General features: G+C 21.2%; 9 protein-coding genes across 9 annotated transcripts; 4 read left to right on the top strand and 5 right to left on the bottom strand.

Annotated features, from left to right (window-relative positions):
• Nucleotides 1-1,309: 1,309 nt before the first annotated feature.
• On the top strand, nt 1,310-1,607 carry SRAE_1000013500 (EF-hand domain and EF-hand domain pair-containing protein; the record flags this gene model as incomplete). The annotated part of the gene is made up of 3 exons (XM_024646933.1): nt 1,310-1,331; nt 1,382-1,540; nt 1,579-1,607. 3 exons carry the CDS (start codon nt 1,310-1,312, stop codon nt 1,605-1,607), a joined length of 210 nt encoding a protein of 69 aa, XP_024501061.1.
• Nucleotides 1,608-1,782: 175 nt separating this feature from the next.
• On the bottom strand, nt 1,783-3,134 carry SRAE_1000013400 (Band4.1 inhibitor LRP interactor; the record flags this gene model as incomplete). Its single annotated transcript, XM_024646932.1, has 3 exons — nt 1,783-2,562; nt 2,612-3,058; nt 3,102-3,134. The coding sequence occupies 3 exons, from the start codon at nt 3,132-3,134 to the stop codon at nt 1,783-1,785; spliced, it is 1,260 nt and encodes a 419-aa protein (XP_024501060.1).
• Nucleotides 3,135-3,680: 546 nt separating this feature from the next.
• On the bottom strand, nt 3,681-4,871 carry SRAE_1000013300 (Hypothetical protein; the record flags this gene model as incomplete). The annotated part of the gene is made up of 4 exons (XM_024646931.1): nt 3,681-3,995; nt 4,038-4,224; nt 4,271-4,409; nt 4,772-4,871. 4 exons carry the CDS (start codon nt 4,869-4,871, stop codon nt 3,681-3,683), a joined length of 741 nt encoding a protein of 246 aa, XP_024501059.1.
• A 1,111-nt stretch (nt 4,872-5,982) lies between these two features.
• Nucleotides 5,983-6,445, bottom strand: SRAE_1000013200 (Splicing factor 3B subunit 6-like protein; the record flags this gene model as incomplete). The annotated part of the gene is made up of 2 exons (XM_024646929.1): nt 5,983-6,247; nt 6,300-6,445. The coding sequence occupies 2 exons, from the start codon at nt 6,443-6,445 to the stop codon at nt 5,983-5,985; spliced, it is 411 nt and encodes a 136-aa protein (XP_024501058.1).
• A 218-nt stretch (nt 6,446-6,663) lies between these two features.
• On the top strand, nt 6,664-7,651 carry SRAE_1000013100 (Ovarian tumour, otubain domain-containing protein; the record flags this gene model as incomplete). Its single annotated transcript, XM_024646928.1, has 2 exons — nt 6,664-6,745; nt 6,861-7,651. 2 exons carry the CDS (start codon nt 6,664-6,666, stop codon nt 7,649-7,651), a joined length of 873 nt encoding a protein of 290 aa, XP_024501057.1.
• Nucleotides 7,652-7,830: 179 nt separating this feature from the next.
• SRAE_1000013000 (Engulfment/cell motility, ELMO domain-containing protein) lies at nt 7,831-8,775 on the top strand (the record flags this gene model as incomplete). Its single annotated transcript, XM_024646927.1, has 2 exons — nt 7,831-7,898; nt 7,950-8,775. The coding sequence occupies 2 exons, from the start codon at nt 7,831-7,833 to the stop codon at nt 8,773-8,775; spliced, it is 894 nt and encodes a 297-aa protein (XP_024501056.1).
• Nucleotides 8,776-9,353: 578 nt separating this feature from the next.
• On the top strand, nt 9,354-10,330 carry SRAE_1000012900 (Arginase; the record flags this gene model as incomplete). The annotated part of the gene is made up of 2 exons (XM_024646926.1): nt 9,354-9,566; nt 9,611-10,330. 2 exons carry the CDS (start codon nt 9,354-9,356, stop codon nt 10,328-10,330), a joined length of 933 nt encoding a protein of 310 aa, XP_024501055.1.
• Nucleotides 10,331-10,395: 65 nt separating this feature from the next.
• On the bottom strand, nt 10,396-11,419 carry SRAE_1000012800 (Acyl-coenzyme A thioesterase 8; the record flags this gene model as incomplete). Its single annotated transcript, XM_024646925.1, has 2 exons — nt 10,396-11,263; nt 11,301-11,419. The coding sequence occupies 2 exons, from the start codon at nt 11,417-11,419 to the stop codon at nt 10,396-10,398; spliced, it is 987 nt and encodes a 328-aa protein (XP_024501054.1).
• A 796-nt stretch (nt 11,420-12,215) lies between these two features.
• SRAE_1000012700 (28S ribosomal protein S25, mitochondrial) lies at nt 12,216-12,974 on the bottom strand (the record flags this gene model as incomplete). The annotated part of the gene is made up of 2 exons (XM_024646924.1): nt 12,216-12,481; nt 12,737-12,974. 2 exons carry the CDS (start codon nt 12,972-12,974, stop codon nt 12,216-12,218), a joined length of 504 nt encoding a protein of 167 aa, XP_024501053.1.
• Between the last annotated feature and the right edge of the window lie 3,467 nt (nt 12,975-16,441).

The raw sequence follows: 16,441 nt of genomic DNA, 5'->3' as shown, positions 1-16,441 counted from the left end.
TTGTCCTGAATTTATATAAAATTATTTGATTATTACTTATAAAAGATAATTTATATCTAAACAATTATTCTAAGTATACAAAATCATCTTTTTAATCTATAACATTTTAATGATAAGATTAAATTATTCTTTTATATCTTTAGAAAAAAATTTATTTTTATCAAAAATATTATCTTTATATAAGTAACAATGAAATAATTTTAAAATATTTCACAAAAAGGTATTTTAATAAATCAATTTTACCTATCATTATGTTTAAAATGGTCTTTTATATAGTTTTAAAATTGTTATTGTCTTATCAACTATTGAAGCAAATATCATTTAATTATACTAGATGTTAACAGTATAAAATTAAACTTATAAATATATTTTTATCGGTATTTAAGAAAATTAATTAACTTAAATTAATTTTTTTTTTAAATAAAATATACTACTTTTGATCAAACATCCAATATCAAATGTTTTTCAATTATTTTTTAAAATGTTACAAACTTTTATTAAATAACTATATTATACATAAATATATATATATATATTTTTTTTTAATAATTAATAATACCTTTAATATCAAAGTTAATTATAATGAAATCATTTTTAAATTTATAAAGAAAAAAGATTAACATTATTTAAATAATCTTATAAAATTTCATTTTAATGAAAAATTGAAGAGATACAAATATGTATTTGTGTTAAATTTTATATTATATACAATTATTTTCTAATACCATAATAATTAACATTACAATTATAAATCTATTTTATATAACATACTTGTCATTATCTATTTATAAATCCCTTTGGTATGATTAAGATATCAAATAATAAATATTATATAAAATATAGTTATTAAAAGATATTGTTTACTTTTTAATAAATAAATATCTTACTAACAACTTTTGTTTCTACCTTTTATTTTTTACCATTTATATGAAGATATATAAATGTAATTATTAGTATAAAAAAGTATATTTTAAGAAAATTAATAAAAAAGAAAAAAATTATGTATACCATTTATATTTTTTTTATTTTCAGATTTAAATAATATATATATATATATATATATAGAACAATTAAGAATAAAATTTTATACATTAAGCAATCCTGCCAATGTAGGGAGGGGTTGAGGGATGAGGAGAAAAATTAAATAATAAATTGTCAATTCAACACCCATAAGGGTGGAGTTTTCTTAAAGAGAGTTAAATTCTGCATAAAAAGACTTAAGAATACCTTAAATATATTCATTTTGTTGTTCGTGAAAAATTTTGTAAGATTAATACTTTTTTTTTTCAAAAAAACAAACATTATAATCATGTCTTCTAAAGATGAATTACGTAAGTTAGATTTAATAAATAATTACTAAAAGTTATAATATTATTTTAAGGTAAACTTTATGACACTAACGATAGTGATAAGAATGGCTCACTTAATTTAAATGAAGCTACAAAAGCAATTACTAATGTTAAAGAAAATCTTAAAAATCCTGATAATTTTGAAAATGATTTTAAAAAGTTAGCTCCAAATGGAGAGATATCTTTTGAAGGTAAAACTAAACACAGCATAAATATACTATTTCTTTAGATTTTTGTAAGCTTTTCAAAGGTTTTTGAAACAGTTTTTTTTATTGATGTTAAAATAAATAATATAACAAAGAGATGTGAAATAAACTCTTATAAGTAAATAAAAAAAAATTTTTTTTATTTCATTTATTGCAATTTTTTTAATGTAATAAAATTTTGAAATAATTTTTTTATATTTTTATAAATATTTTTTTCCATGTAATACTTAAAATTTATCTTTATTATTATTATTGTTGTTAGTGGTAGTAATAATTGATAAAGCCAGGTGAAGAAGAAAAGCACTTTCACCGGCTATTTCTGTAAAATTACTACTTCCTTTGTCATGAAAAAGGTAAACAGATTGAATATGATTATCTATTTCTGGTGAAACCGTCCACCTGACATTTGATATTGAGGTACTATGTATAACATTATAATCTTTTTTTTCATATATTCCAAGAGAATGTGTATTAACCCAAACAATAACTGGATGGAATGTTGTTGGAAGATATTGTGATATTTTTGAAAATATTGTATCTTTTATAACAGGTCCTTTTAAATATTTAATTGATTCTTTAGATAGATAACATTTATAAAAAATAGATCCATATGTTGAGAATGTTCTTACTTTATCTAAAAATGATACCATTAATGGTATTGGTGAATCTTTTTTATTAAATGACAAAGAAGTATTGGTATTAAAAGAATAAGATTCATTAAATACCTCTTTTATCTTTTTAAATGAAACATCATGAAAAAAAGAGGAGTATGATGTATGATGTTTAGGTCTCAATGATTTATTTAATTCTTTTAATATATTTTGATTAGCCTTATTAGTACCCACTTCATATTCACTTAAGAAAACCAATATTTGTGTCAATTCATTTTCATTTTCCTTTTCAACTAAATAACGTCCCCTTAAATATTCATCTTTGGCATCCATAAAAAGAATCTTAATAAAAAAACTATATATTTCATATTTATTTTTCTGATAATAATTTAATATCTAAATTATTAAATTTTTTACAAATTAAAAACATTAATTTTTTTTTTACCTCTACTTCTTTATATATAGACATTAAAAAATTTCTCCTAATAACTAAACAAGGCACATCAACTTTTGGATATTTTTTATACTTCCATGAATATTTTTTTAATAATATTTCCCATTTATCTCGTACCTCACTTGGTTTGTCATCTCCTCCTAATAATATTTCTAATAAAGGTGAAATCATCCATAAACTAAACATTTCATTTACTACTTTAAATCTTCCACCAATAAATAAAGAAAATTCAAAAAGAATTTGAGATCCAGTCAAGGGACCTTTTCTTAATAAATTTATAGTAAAAAATGAGTTATCCATTAAATATATTGTTACAGAATTAACTCCTCCAGTTGCATCAACATCTGTTGTAATATTTTCTTCATTAGTAACATTAAATGTTTCATTTTTTTTTATATTTCCAGAAGATAAAATATTTTTACTTATAAATGATGAATCCTACAAAATAAAATTTTGATAAAATTAATTATATTATACCTACATCATACAAATAAGCAGTATTAGCATCCATCATTACTTCACAACTATATTATTTCCATAAAAAAAATAATAAATATCTATAAGATACGCTGTGTACCAAAATAACTTCATGAAATCTTTTTCAAATTCATCAAAAAAAAAAACTAGCTAAAAAAATTACCAAAATAAACATTTATATAAATCATCAAAAATCATTTTTTTACTTCTTAATTAATTCTCTAAACAAACAGATTATCATTTTCTATTAAATATTATGTATATATTCATACTTGGTATTTAATACATTCCAAAAACCTTTTCATTTTTTAATTAAAATTAACAAACAAAAAGATATTAACTTTATTGATAAATACATAATAATTATATTTACTATCATTTTATGTATCTCTTTACTTTTATTTTATCATTAATAACAAGAAAGTATCACACTAACATCAATTGTATATGTACCCTTTTTTCTTCTATTTGACACAAAAATATTGTTTCATAAAACATATCATAATTATGACATATTATTATACAAAAAATATAAGAGAATAGATAACAAAAAATAAAATTCATTCAAAAAATATTTATCATATTAAAGTTTCATATGAACAACTAAAGGTTCTTCAAAATTAATGGTATTCATTGTCCTAAAAGAAGAGTTAAATTTTTGTAACATCCCATTAATTTTATTAGATTCCTCTGATCCTATTTTTGTTATATTTTTGAGAAGCTCAATGTAATTATCATCCTCCTCCAAAAGAATTTGTGGTGGTTTTAAATTTTCTTTTCCATTACGACGTGTCCTTGATTCATATTTATTTATCTCTTCTTTATATAGTTGCATTTTATTTTCAAAATCTGGCATCTGATCTATTCCATAGGCAAAATCATCTGATGTTAATATATTCTGAAAGATTTTTTTTTATAATAATATTTTTTAACTAGTTACCTCACGAGCTCGTAACAAAACTTGTTGAATTTGATACTCTTCATCCTCAGGATCAACTTCTCTAACAGGCATTCTAAATTGTTGACTGATAGGAGTATGGGAATTTGCTGAACCCCTATTAACAATACTTGAACTATTTTGTGATATTGTCCTTCTACTACTATCAGAATTAGATGTATTATTTGTTCTTAAATAAAATAAAATAAAATAAATTATATGTTAATCAATCTTACTCAGAAAATCGATGTGGTCGAATTTGTTGAGCTGGAGAATACATGTCATCAGTTAATAATCCAGTACGATACTCTTCATCCTCACCACAAGCACAAGGACACAATCTAGCAAGGAAGCGATACATTCTTGATCGAGGTTCTAAAACAAAAATCGATGAAACCATTCCTCTTATATTTTTGTGGTTTAATAACTTTTTCTTTGTAAGTATTAAAAAGTAATAACATGTGAATTAACAAATGGTGAAGTTACTAAAAATTTTTAACTATATATATGTATAAATATATATAATTTATTTCTACCAAATGATAAAACATAAAAAATTATTGATAAGAGTAAAGGGTAAGATAAAAAAAAAGTGATTATATAAGTTGAAGTTTCAAGTAGAAGTATTATAATAAGTATGCATTATACCAAATAAAAATAAAATGTGTGCATAACATGGAGATTTTTTCAAAAAATATTTATTCATTTGTTTATCAAATTTAATCACTAAAACTTACTCTTTTCAACTTTCACCTCCTGTTTTTGTTGCTGTTGATTAACTTCTGGGCCGTACTTCCTTTCTAGTTCACATTTACAATTATCACTACAAGTTTTCATACTTCAATATTTTTATATATTTTTTTTCCTGTGATAATTAATATGAAAAAAAAAATTTTTTTAGCATACTTTGTAAAAAAAAATTATTAATATCACTTACTGTATGTTAAATAAAAATTAAAAGGAGAGTGAGAGAATATACATATGAAAAAGATATAATATTCTTAATACCCTGCTAATAAAAAGTATCTTTTGTAATTTGATGGTATTCCTCTTTATTAAAAAAGTAAGTTAAGTTATACACATTGAAACGTCACAAAAAGAGAGAAAAAATTATTAGAAATAATCACTATAAATATATAATATAATTCTTCTTTGTTAATTCCTTTTAATTTTCAAAAAAAATATAACTTGAAATGATTTATAGAAAAAGTGTCTTATTGCGCCAATTCGACTTTTGTTTTCAACATTGTTCTATCAATGTACCATTACTTAATGAGACCTTTTGATAAAAGAAAAATATTTTTATGGAAATTTAACACTTTTCCATTATTTTGTAATGGGAAAAAAAATATATTTTCAAAAAAAATTTTTAATAAAAAGTTTTATCTAACTTTTACATGTGATATTTAATTTTTTTTCATTTAGTTATAGTTTTTTATATTAATGTTGATATTTGATTTAATGGATCTTCTTTTATTTACCACAAAAACTTACGATTTTTTTCCTCCATGAAATTATTTTATTTCATTTCTAGCAAATTTTTTTATATTTAGCTTAATATTTTTTTATGAATCTCAAAATTATTTATATCTAAAGTAGTATATTTAAAATGTATTAAAAGAAATTTTAAGAGCTAAAATTTCAAAAACAATTTATCAAAAACATTTATAATTAGTTGATTTGCAAATTCTACAATAAAAATAGTAATTTTTAATCATAGTATTTGTACTAATTATTGTATCAATTTTAAATTTTTTTCTGTTTATTTATTTATAATTTAATTAATCTACTTAAATGAAAAAAATTTACCACATAAAAATGATTTAACACATGTTAGTATAAAAAAAAGTTGTAACATAAAACTTTACATTTATGAAACCAAGAATAGTTAAGATAAATAAAAAAAAGTAATATATACAAAATTTATTTTAGTAATAACTTTATTTAATTAAGCCCTTCTAGGAGTACTTAAAAGACGATCCTTCTCTTTCTCAAGATCACCAGATAAACCATATCTTTCTTTGATTTCTTCTAATTTTTGTCTAGCTTTATCTGTATTCATATTACGGTATGCCTTTGTAGCTTGATAATATAATATAACTAAATATCTATTATGTACATTATATCCATTAAGATGATCATAAGCATTTTTTGCATCAAAAATATCTTCATAAACAACAAATGCTGTACCTCTAGTTTCTTGTGTTGTTCCTCTAAAATATAAAAAATAAGTAATAATTATTTTCATGTAAAAATAAACTTTACATTCTAATTTGTCTTATAGCGCCATATTTTCCAAATATTGTATACATTTCTTCTGCTGTAATTTTAAAAGGCATATTCTTTACAAAGAGAATTCTATTTACCTCTGCAGGTAACTTTTGAGTACGAATTTTTTGTGCCATAGCCATCTTTACAAAGATATTATAATATAATAATTTTATTACTTATCAGTACAAATAAGAAATTAATTATAAGAGTAAATGTTTTAAAAGCAATAAATTCTACTCATAATTTTCGTTTCAAAAGCTTATGTTGGTATAGCGTTGACAAGCAAAAAAGAAATATTACTTTTCAGTAAGAATATTTTTATACATATATTTACTGAAATATTTGTTCTTGTTTTCAAATGACAGTTCTTGATGAGGATTCTTCCTCACCTTTGGAGGAGTTAAAAAATAGACATAAAAAAGAGAAAAAAGAATTACAAGGTTAGTTTATTTATATTACACATTATACCAAAATAGTGGATATATATTTAATAATATTATTCATTTACATATTCATAATTTTTCTATCTATTGAAATATTTATTGATACTTTTAGCTCAGATAACTAAATTAAAGAATCAAGCAAAGAATGATAAAAAAAGGAAAAAAGAAATACTTGGTGAAGTTGAAAAATTACAAAAAGAACTTGATGAGAGACATAAAAAAGAAATTGATGAACTAAATCCTGATACTATCTCATCTACATCTAATGGGGATGATGAATTATTTTTACGATATGAAGCTGAAAGACAAGCTGCTGAGAAAGCTCGTGAAAAAGCTCGTATCAAACATGAAAAACATCAAGAAAAGAAGGAAGAATTTAACAAAAAAATGTCTAAATTAGCTGCTGAACAGGCTGTAGCTGATTTAACTTCAAAAAAAACGCTCGAAGCTAAAGAGATACAAGAAAAATTAGATGTTTATAATAGAACCGTATATGAGATAGCTCCAGATGGTGATTGTTTATTTAATTCAATATCTCATCAACTTTCACAACATGGAATTGTATATAATGGTGAAGATTTAAGGAAAATTGCTGCTAAACATATAGAAGAAAATAAAGACGATTTTTTTCCATACCTTATGATAGAAGAAGATCAATTTGATAAATATATTTTTGAAACTGCAAATATTGCAGCTAATGGTGGTAAATGGGGTGGTCATCCAGAGTTAAAGGCAATTAGTGATTCTTTAAAAAAGAAAATTGAAGTTGTTCAATCTGAAATGAGAAATGTTATTATTGGTGAAGAGTATGATGGTTCTCCTATTATTATTACCTATCATAAAAATGCTTATGGATTAGGTGAACATTACAATTCAACAATTATCAGGAGTACCACTGTTTAGAAATTTTTATATATTTATATTGTGTCAAAAATTTATATATATAGTAAATTACATTATCGTTTATAATATTTTCTCTTTTATATTTATATTTTAGTAGGCTTTTATTTATTTCATAGATAGATGGGATTTTCCAATAATTGTTTTATTATTATTATTATATAATTTTAATTTTTTTTAGAATGCCCATTTTATTGATAGAAGAACCAGATGAACCATTTATACAATGGATTTCAAGGATATTTTATGAGTTTAGTAAAAAAATCCTTAATAAAATATTAATTTTATTTGGTTTTAAAAGAACACTTCGTTGTATATTAACTGATTCTAAAGTTAATAAAGCAATTACAACAGTAAGAGTTGAAGAATATTTTAAGAATTGTGATTCTAAAACATTTAAATTATTGGAATGGGAATCTGGTGATGAAAGTGATGAAGCATCAAAATTTTTAGAGAAAGATGATGAAATTGTAGAAATAGATGATGATATAAAAGATAAATTAAAATTTTCTATGAAACAAATAAAAGCATATCATTTTCTTATATGTCTTGTTGAGAGTTGGAGAGCCAAAAAATATGATTCAGAAAATAAGGAACATGAAGCAAAGCTTTATGAATTATGGTCATTATTAAAAAAAAATGAAAAATTAAAAAGTAGAAAAAGTAAGCAATGGGAAGATATAGGTTTTCAAGGTACTGATCCAGCAACAGATTTCAGAGGCATGGGTCTTTTAGGTCTTGAACAATTAATATATTTTGCTAAAAATGATTTAGATAATTGTTTAAAAATTCTTCAATTGTCACAACATCCAACAAAAGGATTTCCTTTTGCAATATGTAGTATAACAATAAGTTTCATTGCTAAGGAACTTCTTATTAATGGACATTTAAAAAAACACTTTTATAACAATAATATAAATTTAGAAAATGTATCTATAGAAGATTTTCATAAGACTTACATGAGTCTCTTTAAACTTTTTTCTAATCATTGGTTTTTTGGAAATGGACTAAGAGATATTATGAATTTTAATGTTATTAAAGATGAATGGACTAGCATAATAGAAAAATTTTGTTCATGTGATTCAGCAAATCTATTAAATTTAACAACGATGCAAGATATACTTTAATTTATGAACATGTCTATTATATATTTTAACTTGTATAGACATAGAAACATAATATATAGTAAATTTTTATTATAAAATAAAAAAAAAATAATTGTGGCGTTTGTCTTGTTTAATTAAATTCTTTTAAAAAATACATATATTATTGTAATATTTTTTGTGCAATCTAATATAAAACTATCTTAGAAAGGTAAAGCTATCTAATATAAAATATATTTATATATTACATTTTAAAGTTATATCGTATTATAGATATATATATATATATATGTAACCTTCTTATCTTTCTAACACACATTCATAATATATTTCTTTATGGTCTCTATATTTATAACAAAAATGTTTCTTATATTATATATATATAAAGACTTGTTATATAATCATTTTTAAGGAATCAAAAGTTAGAATAATATATTATAAATGAGAATATTTTTAGTTAATAAATCATTATTTAGTTTGTTTTTTTTTACTAACATTTTAATATATTTAAATTAACCATATAATATCATATTATAAATAAATATAATTAATCATACATATTTTTGTCTAATTATTTTTTTATTTTAAGGTCTTTTTCTTCAATGCGCTTAACATTTAAATTTCTTACTAAACAGTTAAATATAATTGGCTTAGCCAATGGCTACGGTGGTAGACATTTAGGTTGTGAAGAGGCTGTAAAAGTTTTAAAAAATTCATCTATTTTTAAAGAGTGTAAAGTTCCCTATAAATGGAATAGTATTATTGAAGAAACAGTTACTGGAAGAAGTGTTAATGCTTTAGAGGGAATTATTAAAGTATGCTACCTTTTTTTTATTTTTTTTATTTCATTTTTTTTTAGAATAGTGAACAATTATGTAATGAAACATCTAAATTAATTAAAGAAAATGAAGAATTATTGGTTATTGGTGGAGATCATTCTTCAGCTATTGGTACTTGGAGTGGTGTAGCAACAGCATTACGACCTAAAGGAGATATAGGATTGTTGTGGGTTGATGCTCATATGGATAGTCATACATTTGAAACATCTTTTACTGGAAATATTCATGGTATGCCAGTTGCACATTTATTAGGTTTTGGTCATGATAAATTAACTAGAATTGGTGATAACTTTCCTAAAATTAAACCATCAAACTTAGCTCTTATTGGTATTAGAAGTTATGAACCCGCAGAGGAAAAATTATTAACATCATTAGGCGTAAAAATATTTTATATGAAAGATATTCATAAATATGGTCTTGATAAATGTATGGAAAATGCTATTGAAAAAGTTAGTAAAAATACTATAGGATATGGTATGAGTATAGATATAGATAGTTTCCGTGTTGAAGATGCTCCAGCTGTAGGGACACCAGAAGATGATGGTATTGTTGCTGTAGAATTTATGAATTTTATAAAAAATGCTAATTTAGATAAATTATTAGTAACAGAGATAGTTGAATTCATGCCAAAAAAAGATGATAAAAATAAAAAAAGTGAAAAATTAATGAAAAAATTGGTAGAATCAGTATATGAAAGAAGATTTAGAAAAAATATACCTTTATCATATAACATACTTTAAATTTTTATATTTAAAAACATTTTTCTTATATTATTAACATTAATAATACTCTTAATAAACATTAATTATAATTTTGATTTAGAATTTCTTGTTCTATTTAAGGATTCTTGAGCTGTGGATACAATTAATTTACCATCTTTTGTCCAAAATCTTCCCTCAGCATATGCTCGACCATTCCTTGCTACTGTACTTCTATTTTCATACAACAACCATTCATCTGCTCTAAAATTATATTCATGAAACCATATATGATGATCCAATGAAAAGTACATTGATGGTTCATAGCCATGTGATACATGTTGCCTATCAGCAGCATAAACTAAGGTATAATCACTAATATAAGCAGTCAAATATCTATGATAAGCATCAATATCTTTTAATACATCTTTAGCTTTAACCCATAATAATATTGGTTCACCAACATAACTAATTAAACCAAAATAATGTTCTGGTGAGACTGGTCGTGCTTCGAATGGTTGTGCATCATCACGATAATCACGTAACTTATCTAACAAAATTTTTTTAACATGAGGTTTTAATCTTATAATGTCATATCTTTCATCTAATAAATATTTATCAGCTAACTCAACAGTATTTTTTAATTCTTCTGGCATTTTAACTTTTGGCATTTTTATTTGATGTTCAATAGATGATTCTTCTTTAACATGAAAGGAAATTGTGCAATAATATACTAATTTGTCATATTGTTTAGCTTCAACAATTCTACTAACAAAACTTCGATTATCTTTTAATATTGTAACATGAAAATAAACAGGATCTTCAGGCTTAGCACTTAAAATAAAATATGAATGAAGCGAATGAGGTTTAAAATTAGATGGTACACTTTTTTCAGCAGCACATAAAGATTGAGCACATAAATTTCCTCCAAATACAACATCTATTCCATCCATTCGACGTTTTAGTTTTATTGATCTAAAGATAAATTAAATTATAAATAATCAAAACATACCTATAAACATTTTGAGAAACATATTCTAATTCGAAATGTTCATCAACAAATTTTTGTGAATATCCATAACAATTATTATCTTCTATATTTTTATAAGATATTATCCTTTCTGATTCCATTATTAATTTATTAAAAACTTTTTTATTTATTTTAAAATTTAATAGTATTTAAATTTTTTATGTTAATAAAAATTTATACTAAATCGTCTTATTTTAAAAAGTAAATTAAACTACAAAAAAAATTATTTAAAATTTTTAATTTTAATTACTACAATCTACCAACTACAAATTTAAAAAATGCTTTTTTATATTATTTTATCTTAATAAAGAATAATAATAAAGAAAGTATGTTTAAAAAAGTATTCAAAGATACATTGATTATTATATTTTATCAAATATATACTTTATTTGTATGAATACCTTTAATCAAGTAAATGTGTTCTTTCACTTAGAATGTTATAGTTGTAGAAGATAACTATTATCAATATTACGAACTACAAACTACAAATCCCTTTATAAACTTTTATTCAACTATGTTTCATCTTTGAATAATTATTCCTTTCTTTATTAAAGACATTTTTTTTTATTAAAATATAGAAGAAACAAAATATTTTCATAATATTTAATTTGAATTAAAAAAATAGTTTTTTCTTTTAAATATTTATATCATTTGTAAATATTAAAGTGTTTCAAAAGAAACTGATAATTAATGTTATAAATAAACAAAAACTTATGTACAATTGATTTATATGATATAATATACACAATATGTTATCCATAAAAATATCATATAAAATATTGTATAATATTATCAATAACAGAAAAAAAACTAAAATTTTTTATAAAATATTAATTTAATAAACAGGATATTTTTTTTTATTTTGAAAAGATTATATAATAATTTCCTAATTAATTGTTAAACAATATTATGATTCCATCTCCATTTTCCTTTCAAATATTCAGGAGCTTCAATTAAACTGGTACAAGGTTGTTGACCTTGCATTTCACACATGCATTGCCTATCACAATCACTACCAAATGATGCCGGATTATGAAGTTGCATTTTCTCCAAATGCTCTCTTTTATAAACTAATTCTGTCTTTCCTAATGTTTTTGATATCACATCAATTATTTCTTCTTTTTTTAATCCTTCAAGGTCAAATAAAACTTCTCTTCCATCATCTATAAAAATACTTTATTATGAAAATGAAAAATATAATCAAAATTTGTGATTTTTAATTAAATTAATTATCATAAAATTATTTTATAAAATATGATAAAAATCTTTCTCATATTCTAAATTTAATTTTATAAGTAATCAAACAAGTTTCATGTTTATAATTTATATTTAATTATATTAATAAAGTAATTAAATTTATAATAAAAATATAATATAAAAAAAAAGTTTTAACTAAATGTGGAAGAAAAGAAACTTACGTAAGAAAGCCTGAGCATAAGGAGTTATTACAACATCACGTAACTTTACCAGTTGGACTTTTGGATTTTTATATTGGAGCTGAGCCCAATGCCAATACACAAAACTTTTTGCTCCTTCTTGTTCTGGTTTTGGTTTACTATGATATCCTAATGTCAAAACTGCTACATTGTCTCGAAATATAATTTTCCCTTGTTCTAAATAATAATATGTTCGCCTCAAGGGCATCGATCCATGCATAAACGGCATTCTTAACTTTTAAATATTTTTTATGTTTTAATACAATCTAAAATCTTCAAAATATAATTTTTAACTGATAAAAAGTTTGATGTATCACAAAATACAAAGGAAAAATATTTTGGAGAAAGATTACTTTAATTAAAAATGAAATACATACATTTTATACCAAATGTCATTTTTTCTTATACAGATTTTCGGTAATATTTGGTTTTAAGATGTGGCCATTTTTTTGATTGTAATTTGTTAATAAATTGTTGTTTATTTTTAATGTGTTAATTTAAAATAATGTTAATTTTAAAGGAGAATAATTTAAAAAAAAACTTTCATATAACATTTACATGTTATAATAACTTGTATTATGATAGAAATATCATTTTTTTTAATTTTTTTTAACAGGAAGATATTGAAAAATAAAGTTATTGAAATTAAATACTACAAAATTCTAAAAAGATTTTTAAACAAATAAATTTTAATTTCACAAAAGAATGTTAACTCCTCTATTTTTTTATAAAAAATAAAACATATAAGATTATAATTGGAAAAAAAAACTTAAATTGGTATAAAATATTTTTTAAATAATGATAACTAAATCACTGAATTGTTATATAAAAAGTATAATGATAAAAATAATTGATTTGAAAAATAAATTTATTTGAATTTTTATGTAAAATTGACGATTATTAAAAATTTTTATAAAAGTATTTTCATTTACTTTTTTTCCAACAACATTTCTGTTTCCATGATAAAAAAAGTCACAATATACAAATGAAGTTAATAAGAAATTCTTACATATAATATACAACTTTGCAATAGTTTTTTTTTTATTTCCTTTACTTATTTTATAATCAACAGCTATTCAAGTTTTTTTTTTCTGTAATGGATAATTTAGTATTTAATTTATTGGTCCCTAATATACATATACATATACATATAAATTAAAATTTATGTCTATTAATGCATATAATTATAAAAATATAAATTTTTCTTTTTTCATAGAATATTCTAGAATGATCCTTTCAGGGAATGAAAAAAAAAGAATTATATAATAAGTTTTCTTTTTCTCCCTCATTATACACTTTTACCAAACTGTTAGTAGAAATAAGAAGGTATGAAAGAGTTACTCTTTCCCTCTAGAAAGACAATTTTTTTTGTATAAATTTCTTTAGTATAACTAAATTTTTATTTCTCCCCATTGAATAATTTTCTTTTTACATCAAAATGAAAAAAAGTTTTCTTATTCATATATAATTAAATTAGGAGAACAAAATATTCTAATTCCCCCTAAATTTTAATAATGTTATAATGTAATAAAAATAAATATCTTTTAAATACAGAAAATTATTTATAATTTATTTTTCTTTTAACTTGAAAATCCCTTTTTATAAAACATATAAGTTATTACTAACACATCAAAAATTTATATATATATATTTTCATATCATTAATTTTTTAAGTATATATAAAGTATAAACAGAAGCAAAATTTTTACATATACAATTTAATTTCCATCTCTTATTAAAGTGTATATAATCTTTTTTTTAACTCTTGAAAACAATTAGAGGGAGATAAAAAAAAAAGATATATAATATATGTTTAGGTGATGATGTATGATTAATGAGAAAAAAATTTCATACGTATATTCTTCTTTACCAGTACTTCATATCTTCAAAGGTATAATATTTATATATATATATTTTGATTTTTTTAAAGAAGTATAAATGAAATATGTATTTTTTTTATTATTGTCATAATATTTTTTTTTATTATCACATTTCCTGAACCATTAACTTTATTTTTTTTTCTATAATTATATGGTAATAAAAATATAAAAAATTATATATATATATATATAAATTTATTCAAAAAAGTATTATTTATTTATTTATAACTTCTTGTAATAATTCTGACGTGTATAAAATAGACACAAAAAGGATCCAAAAAATATAAAATAAGCTTAAAATGGTGTTACATTCAAAAATATTTATTAGAATTATTATATAGTAAATGATAATATCTTTCTCTTTATACTTAATTAACATGAAAATAGAGGAAAAATAATTGCATGAATATATGACATTTATCATTTTGAAACAAAACATTATCTCCCTCTTTTTTGTTACATTTCAAAGATACATTAATTATTTAGGTATTTCAAAAATTAGTCTTTTTTAACAAAAAGTAATTTATACATATTATTATAAATTAATAATAACATTATCTTCTTACTTTGTTTTTTATTTAATTATTAAACAAAAATTTTCATTTCTTTTGTTTAGTATCAAAGATTAAATCTTATTTTAAAAATTAATGGATATTTTAATTTAACACTTCTAAAAAGATGTATTGAAAGTGTACAAAAGGAAAAAAATAATAAAAAATATAAATTAAATGTATAAACATAATAACAAATTCATTTTCACTTAAAATTATTTTTTATTTTTATTAGATACATATCTTTTATCATTATTTATCATCTAATTTTGATAAGCAATTTATCAAGTATCATATAAACTGATTTATATATTTAAATATATTTACATCTCAAAGATATATATTTTTAAAAGTGCTTCTTAATAACAACAAATTACGTTTTCTTCTCCTATCATTTTGATGATAATGATATATAGATTGAAAAATGTTATTATATTATATTTTTAAAATTTTTAATATGTATAATGAAAGTATAACATTTTTTTAGTTCTTCTAATAAAATCACTCTTTTAATTTTTCTCTCTTTCTATTTCTTCAATTATCTTTCTCTTTCATTAAATGCTATCAATAAAAATTTTCATTTGGTAAGTTTTTTTTTTTATCTTTAAATATAATTTAAAGATGAATTAAAAATTTATAAATATTATATAACTTTTTATCTCTCTCTCTCTTTAATATTTTTAATAATATCGTACCATTTTTTTTTTCTTCATCAAGTACAGAAAGAGAGAAAAGATATTTTTATTAAAAAATTTTTCATTCCATATATCTTATGACAATTTTTATACATACATATTTTAAACTTCACTTAGTGATACACTTTTTTTTTTTACCATTTATATATATCTCTGTGAAGATATAAAGAGAAATTTTAAAAAAAAAGGTGTAAAATGTATGATATTTTATTTTAAAAGGTTGATATTGAAAAATTTAGATTGTAATATAAATATATGTAATATATATTATATAAATATATATAATATTAATGTATATAATATAAATATGAGTAATATAAATATGTTTTAAGAAATGTAATTATGTAAGATAAAAAAATAAGGTTTATTTTTATAATAGATGTTTAGTAATATACATACGATTTTTATTTTTAATAACAAAATGATATTATATAAATGTTTTACTAGGGGTGTTAGCATTTTAGTTTCATTTTATCATTCTAAATTTAAATTTCTTTCAATTTCATAATCATTCTTGAAAAGGAGATTCTTTTATTAGTATCTAATGTTGGATAATTATCA

Source organism: Strongyloides ratti, assembly GCF_001040885.1.
Source record: "Strongyloides ratti genome assembly S_ratti_ED321, chromosome : 1".
Lineage (NCBI taxonomy): Eukaryota > Metazoa > Nematoda > Chromadorea > Rhabditida > Strongyloididae > Strongyloides > Strongyloides ratti.
This window is presented reverse-complemented; position numbering and strand designations above follow the sequence as displayed.